Raw genomic sequence first — 11,335 nt, 5'->3', positions numbered from 1 at the left:
GACCAACGGAGCTGCCGCCTGAAAGCTACGAGAATGGTTTAGTGAGCATTGCTCCTTGAACCCCACATATGCGGCGGCTGCCTGCACATCAATTGATCTTCACGATTGATAAAGAATCGACTTTTCCTCTGATTCTCCAGCTCATCTCAGCACCACCTCCATACTGTTCAACATGGGGATCAATTCCATTCCAACAGAGGTCCTGGACCTCATTTTTGACTGCCTTGAAAAAGAAAAGCCTGACAATATGAATCGATACGGTCATCTTGGAGCAGCGGTGAGGCCAGAAAGCCTTCGAAACGCCCGTCTAGTCTGTCGCCAATGGAACGCTCTCGCAACAAAGCACCTCTTCCGAACCATCGCTCTCATGCACAACGGAAACGACAAGGCGTTTGACACGTGGAAGCAAATTGTCAACAGTCCGGCCGTACAGCAAGCTGCCCGTGAAGCCGAGGTTTACAGTGTCCGCCCGCCACCGCGCGGCTATTACCGCCAACTAGAGCGCGATTATGATACATGGTGTTCGTGGGACTTGGGAGACTGGCCCGAGTTCGTGACAGCGATCCAAGGCCTCGGAAACTTGCCCAACCTCCGGGCTGTCAACATTCGCTTCACAGAAGGGTGTGAAGGCGTCGAGAAAAGCGACTACCGTGAAGAAATCGTGGAAACCTTTTCTACCCGGATGCACACGATTGAGAACGTGTTCAAAGCGATTCAACGGCGGAAATCCCGTGCCAACCAAGTCATCACCCCCATCACATCTCTCACCATCGAGAACCTGCAAAATATGCCGTTCACCGAGTTTTTGGAAACCGGCCTCTTCCGCTCGGTCATCGAGGACATCACAGAGCTGCGTCTTTCGGTCGCTCAGGAGGATCACGATGACGGCCCCGACTACGACCTGTACTATGACGAGCGTTTCACCTTTGAGCCCTGGCTTCAGGAGGAGTTCCTCCCCTGTTTCGCCAGCCGGCTCACATCGCTCAACATAACTTTCGGCGAGTGCTGGGGGGTTGCCCCCGGGTATTTTGATGGAAAGGGTCTGCATTTCCCCAATCTCAAAACGCTGATATTGGGGGAGTATGTCATTGGCCACCACGACCAGTTCGACTGGGTTCTAACCCAAACCACGCTCGAAACACTCTGCCTGAACCGATGTATGATTGTCTCGTACTTGGAATACACCAGCGACGACATCGAGAAGTGGGACGACCTTACCACCCATGACTGGAAGTTTGTTGCGGGTCAGGGAGGAGGTTGGACCCTTCACAAGTTTGACGGTGTTTGGGAAGTGGTTTTTGATGCCATACGGACAAGACTCCCCAATCTTGTTCAATTTCGTATGGATCATGCAAAGTTGAATGATGTCGCCGACCGAGGTTTACCCTCGGTAGATGATATGGACTGCTGCCTCTCAGCTAAGAGATATGTCCATTTCTCATCTGGTACGATCCCACCCTGGCTAGAATCAAACAGCGATGGCCACATGGATATCGAGTTGGGGGGTGAGGACGAAGCGGAGTGTTCCGGAGTTAACCGGGCAATGGAGACGCAGGAAGGAGACATGAGGGCATTCAAGGAGCTCGTTCAAGCAGTTGAAGAAAGGGCGAGGAGGCGGTTGTGAGCCAATGTCGTTCACTGAAAGTACCAGTAAGCAGCACAATGTACGGACAAGCATGCGCTGCCCTACTACCTACATGCTACGTACCTGCTACCTACCTGCTCGATGATATCATCATCAATTTCTGAGCATACCGGTCCATTCAGGCAATGAAATGAAACACGCAAAGGCGTTGGGTTAGCCTCCTGGTTATCGTTGGTCTGAGCCTGATGTTATGGGATGATAACCGGTTTAGGGTTATTTGGGCGATTGACATAGGAGGCTTGCGCTTGACGTGGGAGGCGGGAGGCTAAGAGAGACACGAGGAGATATGAGGAAGTTCGGACGGTTCTAGTGGACAGTTCGCATGCCTTGTAAGGGAGGCCCGGAGGTTTGAGAGGTGTAAGAAGGCGTCGTGGGCCGTGTTTTTCATTTTCCTTTCTTTTTCTTCTTTATCCGACAATTCAATCTTTTACCTGTGACCCACGCCTGTACCCAGTCGTGGGCCCTTAATACCTGGTGAGACCTACACAATTGCTGTAACATGTTCAGTCATGCTGAAGATTTCCAGGCTCTTGCATTGGTCCTGAGCATATATAGGTATTGAGCTTCAGCTCTGTTAATCCTGTCTTTGTCTTGAGGTGGGGGGTTACAAACTGTTGAATACAGTATAGGATCCAAAAAGGTATTAGTTCTGGTATTACACGAGGGAAAGTCCCTAGGTAGCCCGATAAAGCCGAACCTCGTAGCTTAGGTCCCACTGCCAAGGTGATAATTTGCCTAATAGCGGACCAATTTGACACAAACCCAGGGTTAGCAGTGAAACGCACGGTCCAGGTCATTCCGAAAGACAGCTCCAACCCTGAGACAAATCATCCAATCGGACTTATTCGACCGGTTGATCGACATGGAACCCCTCCAACGTCGCATACCTTGTTCACAGCAACATATCATCTTGGAATTAGCCCCCCAACCCGCAACAAAATGGCAGCCATAGCCCGGATCACAGCGTTTGCCAAAACCACTCGACTTGCGCCTTGTCCTCCACGAACCATGGCAACATCAACCACAAGTACCAAACCCGACTGGTCCCCGGAGAAATATCTCCGCTTCGAAGCTCCCCGCGGCAGGCCCATCAACGACTTGATCTCATTCCTCTCCCGCTCCGGCCTATCACAACCGCAGAGGATCATCGACTTGGGCTCCGGGCCGGGAAACTCGACCATTGCCCTCAAGAAGCAATGGCCTGGCGCACAAATCACCGGTGTTGAGCTCTCCCCCGCCATGGTCACCGCTGCCAGCGAGAAGAATGGCGGCGAAGGCATCGACTACCAAGCCGGCGATGTGAAGGACTTCATTGCGCCCCCAGACACCGACCTCATCTTTAGCAATGCAGTGTTCCACTGGCTGCGTAGCAGTGAAAGAATCGCAACGATTGTGCAACACCTCAAGCGACTAAAGCCAGGGAGTTTGTTGGCGTTCCAGGTGCCGGATAACTTTGCTGAGCCATCTCATCGTTTGATGAGATACACGGCATACCACTCTCCGGGACCGTGGGCAAAGTACTTTATGGGTCAAGACCAAAAGCCGGAGCTTGACCCGATCGAGTCGGTGGGGACATGGTACAACTCACTGAAGCCTCACTGCGAAAGCGTCGAGATCTGGCACACGACATATCACCATATCCTTGAGGGACATGAGGCGATTGTCAAGTGGTTTGAGACCACGGGGCTGAAGCCGTACCTGGATTTGTTGGAGCAGGATGAGGCAGCAAAGAAGGCGTTTTTGGAGCAGTATGTGAGAGGACTGAAGAGAGAGTATCCGACATTGGCGGACGGAAGGGTGGTGCTTCACTTTCCCAGGTTGTTTGTAGTAGGCTTCCGAGGTAAGGCATGAGTCTTCCGCCGTGCGACTTTGGTGATGCCATGACGTTTGCAGTGGAAGTGAGAAACTGAGGACGGATTCTGATGCGGGGTATCAGTCAGACCAGTGGGGTTTGGTCAACACTAGCCACACATTGTATCTTAAAGGCGGGGGGTATTTAACTACTGTGTTGCGCATAGGGAAACTAGAAGATGAGGCTTGTGCTACTTAATGGACTCTTGAAGAACATAGATGCAATTGGGAATTATCTGTGACCTGATGTACCACCTTGTCCCATCGGAAAGGAGGTCTCATCCATCGGCGTTGAGCCACAATTGAGGACATCTTCTGGGGACAGTGGGAAATCCGTCCTCAGTGGGGCACCGTCTCATCCAGTGGCTCTGATTGGCCACTTATAGGTTAACCGAAATCAGCCCTGTGAGGGCGCCGGATGCCTGAGGCGCAGTCGCCGCACCAGACGGCCGGATTGGCAGGGATGCAGCTGCGCGGGTTGTCTTTTTGCGCGCTGCGCCTGAGGACGCTCTTAAACCCATCGTGACCCTGACTGCCGCCTCCTTTCGTCCTCTCTTTTTCTCCTTACCCATTTCCTTACTTTCGCTTCGATACCATACCCGTCAACCAAAAATTATCACCAAAATCCTGAAAGGTCACTTCCAACGTCCTATTGCGCGCGTCTACGCATCTTTGTTTCAACACCCTTGTCAGCGTCATGACTGCCTAGATACTGCTTACCTAGCCGTCGAAGAATCCAAATTGTGAGCTCAGATCTCTGACACTACTACCTAGCTGCCTGCATGTGCAACCCGTGAAGTTTATTTCTAACACTCCAGATTTAGCATCACCCTGTGTTCATTGAGCAACGTCGCCATGGATTTTCGACCTTGGAACCCTGAGCCCGACGATCCACAGCCCACCACCCTCACCATGGCTTCCTTCCCCCACAATCGACATCGAGGTCTCTCGGTAGAAGCTGGACGGAATTTTGAACGTTGGTCTGAGAGTTGCCAACCTCTTCGTTTTTCTGGATTGCCGCGAACACACCCGACCTGGCGGTCAACCCCCGCCCAGATATGCGCTCCCATAATGGTGGGTCGTGACGACCCAACACCACACCTACCTCTCTCAAGCACAGAGAGCACTCAATCCTGGGCATCCCGGACTCCGGTTCAATGCACCACCCACGACTTCTGCTATGTCAAGATGAAACCACGGCATGAGGTTCCGATTCGGCAGACTCGTCAAGAATGTCATTTTTGGGGTCTCGGAGGAGACAATTCTTCCCTTCGACCACTGGTTGAAGATCCATTTTGCGGTTCTCTCCACATCAACGTTTGGATGGAGGCAACAAGTTGGACACGGCGACCTCAACAGGATCAGTCCTGTTCGGGCAGACGATAGCACTCACCAACATCTAAGGATGCGGCAACTAGAGGCCTAGAAGGCTTCGCGACCTAGAACTACGTCGTTAAACTGGTTCCTGCCCGCTATCGCCAACCTAAACCTACTGTCTTGACAAAAGATTTTGCTCGCCGCCACCAACCAACAACGCTCATCAATCGCAACTGCAACCAACCGAAACCAAACAATTTCAACCCTACCAAATAGCATCTCCAGCTCACGGCACATCAACCGTGAGTTGGGTCTTCACGATGTCCACCAGCGCTTACTCCCCCCAACCCCACTCCCCCTGCGTCCCATCTGAGGAACAGGGGGAGTGGGTGTGGGTTCCGAAGACGGCCATGCCTTCTCAGGCTGGTCAGCTCGACTACCAATTCACCACCACACCACTCTTCACACCCGCCTTCGGTGACTCCTCCGTTTCACCCAGCACACTCTCCGCCGACCCGTGGGACTCGTTGATGATGACAGGTCAAGTGGATAACACATTGTTTACTTCGCCCTCGTCCTCCATGATTAACGAGTTTGGTACCCCTTTCACAGGCAGCCCTGCTGACGCCCTTCTCGAAGACTTTGGCCATGTGGGCCGGTCGGATCTCTTTCCTGAAGTTGTTCTGCCCCTTCAGGACTTCCTTACGGACGATCTCCTCACCCCCTTTATGGACGCTACGCTCTTCCCTGCTGTCGATATGAACTTGAACCTGGACACCTTCGTGCCTGATGTTACAACGCCTTTTTCTGACTTCGGCGTCGCCCTCAGCCCCACGTCGTCTGTTCACGAGAGCTCTCCGACATTCAGCTACAGCCCTCCCATTTTCGACTCACCCTTTCCGGCTACCACTGGGGCTTCTTCCGATATCCCCTCTCCCTCTACTCCTCACATCCACTCGTGCTCCGAGTCCAACTGCTCCAAGACCTTTGACAAAGTGTCTGATCTCAAGAGACACGAACGTAAACACCGCCAGCCATTCCGATGCGAGCTCTGTGGCAAGGGACACCTTGACAAGCGCGCGCTTGGTCGGCACTTGTGGGCGAAACACCCCGAGTACGCTCAGCAACACAACACCAGGTCAGAGCGGATAAGGTGCACCGAGTGCGACTACGAGGGGAGGGCAGATAATGTCGCCCGACACTCGAAGCGGCATGCCAAGAAGCGGTAGGGGGTGGAAGTGGTGTGTGAGCGCATGTGTGTGTGTGTCATGATACCCGTGAAGTCTTCTCCTTTTGTGTTTTCTCACCTCTTTTTGTTTCAGCGTGCATATCTTGTTTTGGCGTTTTTTTTTTGGGAATTTGGAGAGAAGGATAGGGCCCGTGGTGAGTTAGGGTTCCTCTGGGTGGCTTAGATGATTGCGGTGGATAGGGACTTGGGTCAGTCTTTTTTGAAGCCAGTAGCGATGTCTCTTTGCACAATAAAATCAGTAAAAATTTACGTATGGTGCCTTTTCTGTGATGTATGCTATAACACCGTTGGACACATCAGCAGACCTCGTAGGGCATCTTACCTCGACGCTTGAAGATCCTTCCGGCGGATAAGATGTACTCGTGTCCACTGCTTCGAAGGCATTTGACCTTGATCCTGCGCACCAACTCACATTGGAATTGTACGACGCCAGGTTAGAAACAAAGCACCTCGGTTTTGACATGCCGTCGAAAAAAGGCACCGAATTGTACCATGGTTATTCATTGCGCCGCATCCCGCGCGGAAACTTGTCAGCCATATGATTCGTCCGCATTTGGTGTAACGGGTTGGCTAGGACCCCGGAGCCCGAAGATCTTCAACATTACAAGTGCTGAAAGAGCCCTGGTTTGTTTCCACCACCATGGCCTCATTCTTCAGCTCAGAAAGTTAAACTGAACGTATATGTCAACTAAGGTACCTTACAGTCAGAGTTTCATCTCGCAGAGCACCTGTTACGCCTTCTTCAAGATGGTCTCCTACACCGAAATCCTCTCCTCCAACGCCCTCATCACCACCTCCACCACCCCCCTCCGCGTCGCCGTTTTCGTCGGGGGCACCTCCGGCATAGGCAAGCTCACCATCCGCGCCCTCGTCGCAACAGGCACCCCCATCAAAATCTACCTCCTCGGCCGAAAACCCTCCCAATCGCGCACCCTCCCCTTCATCAAAGAACTGCACACCCTCAACCCCAAAGCAGAAATCATCTTCACCGAAGCGGAAGTCTCCCTCCTTGCCGACGTAAAAAGAGTGTGCAGCCTCATTTCATCCCTTGAATCCAAAATCGACTTGTTGTTCCTCTCCGCCGGCTTCGCACCCTGGGGGGGACAGCGGAAAGAAACTGCCGAAGGGCATGAGGTGGCGCAGGCGTTGGAGTATTACTCCCGCATGCTCTTCATTCTCCTCCTTCTCCCTTTCTTGGATGGGGGAAGGGTGGTTAGTGTTTTGGGTGGGGGGATGGAGATAACCTACTTTCTCGATATGGAAGACTGGGAGTTGAAAAAGGAGGGGAATTTCACTATTTGGAGGGCGAGGCCGCAGTATATTGCGATGAACACCATTACGCTGGATAGGTTAGCCAAGGAGAATCCCAACGTGACTTTTATACATTCATTGCCTGGGGCGGTGGATACAGGGAATGTAAGACGGGGTTGGGATGGAAAGTCAATTCTAGGATGGGCTTTTATCCGGTTTATCGAGGGGGTGAACTGGCTGGTGGCCTTTTCTGGCGAGGAGTCTGGACAGAGACATTTGTTTCAGAGCACCAGCGCTGCTTTTGGGGGGCGCGGTGTGCCATGGAGTGGTGAGGCGGGTAGAGCTACGGCGGGAGGGTTGTTTCTTGTTAGCAACAAGTGCGATTGTACGCCTAATACGAAGGTGGTGGATCAGCTTCGTGACAAGGGGCAGGAGAAGTTGTGGGGGCACACGATGGAAATTCTCGGGCCATATTTGTAACTATTCTAATGTTGGCAAAAAGAAGGTGAATGGACTGAGTGAGAGAAGGGCAAAAATGGCAAAAATGATATTGTGGTTTGACTCTCCCGCCGGGAATTGAACCCGGGTCTCGAGCGTTGTTGGAATGACAAGCTCACATACTGACCACTATACTACGGAAGATTTACAGATGTTGACACCTGTCGTAGCTTGCTGTTGGTGGAGAAGCTGGGACCTAAGAAGGACAGCGGAAATTGCAGCTGAGACGCCCCCACTTTTGACTCGGTATCTTAGCGCAAAACTTTTGGACCAGACGTCAAAAGATTTCCTACCACTCTTGATTCCTGTTAATCATTGTGTCCCTCTGTTTTACCTGAATGAAGACCTTTTGCTCTGCTTATCGTGAAAGTGAACTTGAAGTCTGCGCCAAGCAAATACATCCTGATGCAGAACCAAGTAACATCGTGCTGTGCTGAAGAAGTGGTCTGATGGTGACGAGGTAACTTCGCTCGCAGTAGAAACACCCACCTTTCCTTTCCAGGAAAAAGATTGCCACTAGGTAGGAAGACTGCAGGATCTGGCGTTGCTCGAGCATGGGGCGGGACAGACCTTCTTTTTGAACATCCACGGATTCAGAACTGATCATCGCAAGGAACGTAAGCTAGTGGGTTTTTGCAGCTAGAGCTGAAGATTTCTGCCAACGTCAAGTTGGGGCCAAGCCAATCACATCCTCCCGGCAACTCAGACGAGCTGGCTCAAGGTAACTTTGGGTAACACCAGATACACCACAAAGAACCAAGCCTTGGAGAAACAGGATTCTGTGGCCGAAGTATGCAGAAATGCAACTGTTCTGCTCCTCTCAGCCCCACATGTCACAGCTGTCAGTTGTTGTCAAATGAATCCAAGAACGGTTATACCCGCTGATCAGGGCCTAATATGGCGATCATATTGTGGGACCTGACCATTGCGTCGTATCGTCAACCTCATAAGAAAGCCATTCTTGGTTGAAGCAGCCAGCTCAGGTCAGTTCGTAGCCTGCACGGGACTTTGGATAGCGGTAGGACACAGCAGCCAACTACCGTCGTATGGTTGAGGTAAGTTCGGAGAAAAGGGTTCATGGCAGACTAACCAAGGCTTTATACCCTAAAACCAGGTTCTAGTATCGCCCTGCATGTAAGCCAGCAGTATTCATGCTCGCTACCGACTTTTCTCACCATTCCACGCCGTTATTGTCTCACTATTGACTGCGTGTTCCATTCTCCTTATCCAAACTCTCGCCAGGGGGGCATCTGCCCGTTTTGGGGGCTCGAATGCAAGATGACGGTGATCTTGCCGGAATACAGGACGGAGAAAAATCCGTTTGGGGATAGCACTGGACGTCACGTCATTGTTGACTTTGTCTAGACGATAACAAGAGGGTCAAGTAGAACAGAGCAAGGATAAAAGGGTCACTGAAGCCAAAAGCATTTAGGATCTTAGTACCAGTTGGCCCATCGAGTTTTCTTCAAGGCAGAACTGAAGATGCAGTCCCTCGTGGCTTCCCTCGTGGCCGTTGCCTCTTTGATCTCGGTGGTGAAGGGAGATACTTGTTCCGAGCTTCGAGCAAACACCAATATCGAAGTCTCGGCACCCATCTCGCCGACATATATTGCCGAGCAAACCGAGTACTGGTCCGCATCCTGCAGCGCCCTCAAGCCGTCCTGCATCATCTTCCCCAAGTCTGCAGCCGAAGTATCCACCATCATCTCGCTTCTCAACACCAACGACGAGCACTTTGCCGTGAAATCCGGTGGCCACTCCCCAAACAACTACTACGCTTCTGTTGACGGCGGTCCCTTGATCTCGACCCAGAACCTCGACCATGCCAACCTCGATCCTGCCACTGGCATCCTCGACTTTGGTCCCGGCAACCGTCTCGACGGCCTGGCCCAGAAGCTCCAAGGCACTGGCTGGACCTTTGTAGGCGGCCGCATCGGCAACACGGGCACAGGCGGTCTCGTGCTCGGCGGAGGTCTTTCATACATGTCCGCCCAACACGGCTGGTCTGCTTCCTCCGTCCTCGAATACGAACTCGTCCTCCCCAACGGCACCATCACCTACCCCTCTGCAACCAACCACCCCTCCCTATTCAAAGCCCTCAAAGGCGGCGGCAACAACTTCGGCATCGTCACCAACTACAAAACCCAAGCCTACCCACAAGGCAACGTCTGGGGCGGTAACCTCCTCTTCCTCCGCACCCCAGCCACAGACAAGAAGATCCTCCAAGCCGTCCGCGACTTCACCGAATACAACACCGACGACCGCGCCGCCGTCATCGTCACGGCCGAGCGCGCACAAGTCAATCTCGTCGACTCCTGGATCCTCTTCCTCTTCTACGACGGCCCTACCCCACCTGCAGGAACCTTCACCAACTTCACCTCCATCGGCCCCATAACCAACACCGCCCGAACTCGCACTTACGCCGACCTAATGACCTTCTCCAACTGGGTCGTGCTGAAAGGATTCCAAGTACAAATCGGGACAGAAACAATCCCCTTGCCGTCCACGACTCACTCTGTCGAAGTGTTGGAGGGAATCCACGCCCACTGGAGAAACATCTCCCTCACCACGCTTGCCGTTCCTGGGATTGTGGCTAGCATAGCCTACCAACCGTTCCCTAAACGCATTGCTGCCGCGGCGAGGGAAAAGTCCCCTGATTTGATCGATGCTGATCCCGATGCGGATAAGCTGATTATTGAGATGAATTATGCTTTTCTCAACCCGTTGGATTACCCCCTTATGGATGGCAAAATGCAGCAGACATATACCGGGATCCGTGAAAGGGTCTTGAGCTGGCAGGCAGAGGGGAAATTACCTGATAATGTTGACTTGCCGGTGTTTATGAACTATGGGTTCTACAGACAGGATTATTTCGGGAGGTTGAAGCCGGAGAATAGGGCGTTGGCGAGGGAGGTGGCGGAGGAGGTTGATCCGGAGGGGTTGTTTAGGAATCGGACTGGGGGGTGGAAGCCATAAGCGGTGAGATGTAAAGTTGATGTAGCGTCTGTGTTTGGTAGCAGTTAATTACACTCCCCTGTCATCGTCATAACAAAACTCCCTCCACCTCCTATACCCTACGTCGCTTGCCTGTTCGAGATCAAGACAAAACTGCCAAACCGCCACCTGGTACTGCTTGAGTCCCATATCGTACGCCTTGACAGCGTACACCACTGACGCAACCCCAAACGCGATGCTCGCCAGCGTGTATATCCCGACCGCGGTGGCTATTTAGAATGTGGCAAACTGCAATAGGTTTTCTCCTGTCCTGTCCAGTCGTAGCTGCTGGATTCTCACTGGTGAGCCCTTTGAGACATGTTTGGATTCAAATAGGTAGTACTGGAAGTTAATTCTTTGTGCACCTCTGGATTGTTCGGGGGCGTGGGTAGTGACGCAGGATACCCACAGCTTGGTAGGCATGGTCATTGCTGCTCATGAGAACGAGCCATATATCCACATCGTGACTCGTGAGAAGCTCTTTGCCGATATCAAGGCAGCTCTGCCCGCAAGTTTCGCCGCCACTCTTC

At 52.4% G+C, this 11,335-nt stretch overlaps 5 protein-coding genes and 1 non-coding gene across 6 annotated transcripts; 5 read left to right on the top strand and 1 right to left on the bottom strand.

The window, feature by feature from the left end:
• Positions 1-172: 172 nt before the first annotated feature.
• On the top strand, positions 173-1,624 carry QC761_401980 (uncharacterized protein; the record flags this gene model as incomplete). The annotated part of the gene is made up of 1 exon (XM_062878486.1): positions 173-1,624. The coding sequence occupies one exon, from the start codon at positions 173-175 to the stop codon at positions 1,622-1,624; it is 1,452 nt and encodes a 483-aa protein (XP_062731936.1).
• Positions 1,625-2,584: 960 nt separating this feature from the next.
• On the top strand, positions 2,585-3,496 carry QC761_401970 (uncharacterized protein; the record flags this gene model as incomplete). Its single annotated transcript, XM_062878485.1, has 1 exon — positions 2,585-3,496. The coding sequence occupies one exon, from the start codon at positions 2,585-2,587 to the stop codon at positions 3,494-3,496; it is 912 nt and encodes a 303-aa protein (XP_062731935.1).
• A 1,637-nt stretch (positions 3,497-5,133) lies between these two features.
• On the top strand, positions 5,134-6,195 carry QC761_401960 (uncharacterized protein; the record flags this gene model as incomplete). The annotated part of the gene is made up of 2 exons (XM_062878484.1): positions 5,134-5,353; positions 5,426-6,195. The coding sequence occupies 2 exons, from the start codon at positions 5,134-5,136 to the stop codon at positions 6,040-6,042; spliced, it is 837 nt and encodes a 278-aa protein (XP_062731934.1). The 3' UTR covers positions 6,043-6,195.
• A 614-nt stretch (positions 6,196-6,809) lies between these two features.
• Positions 6,810-7,793, top strand: QC761_401950 (uncharacterized protein; the record flags this gene model as incomplete). Its single annotated transcript, XM_062878483.1, has 1 exon — positions 6,810-7,793. The coding sequence occupies one exon, from the start codon at positions 6,810-6,812 to the stop codon at positions 7,791-7,793; it is 984 nt and encodes a 327-aa protein (XP_062731933.1).
• Positions 7,794-7,874: 81 nt separating this feature from the next.
• QC761_0062840 lies at positions 7,875-7,955 on the bottom strand. The gene has a single exon. It is a non-coding gene; the product is annotated as a tRNA-Asp (tRNA).
• A 1,338-nt stretch (positions 7,956-9,293) lies between these two features.
• QC761_401940 (uncharacterized protein) lies at positions 9,294-10,787 on the top strand (the record flags this gene model as incomplete). Its single annotated transcript, XM_062878482.1, has 1 exon — positions 9,294-10,787. The coding sequence occupies one exon, from the start codon at positions 9,294-9,296 to the stop codon at positions 10,785-10,787; it is 1,494 nt and encodes a 497-aa protein (XP_062731932.1).
• Positions 10,788-11,335: the final 548 nt, after the last annotated feature.

The sequence above is a fragment of the Podospora bellae-mahoneyi genome, chromosome 4 (assembly GCF_035222275.1).
Source record: "Podospora bellae-mahoneyi strain CBS 112042 chromosome 4, whole genome shotgun sequence".
In the NCBI taxonomy this organism is placed as follows: domain Eukaryota; kingdom Fungi; phylum Ascomycota; class Sordariomycetes; order Sordariales; family Podosporaceae; genus Podospora; species Podospora bellae-mahoneyi.
This window is presented reverse-complemented; position numbering and strand designations above follow the sequence as displayed.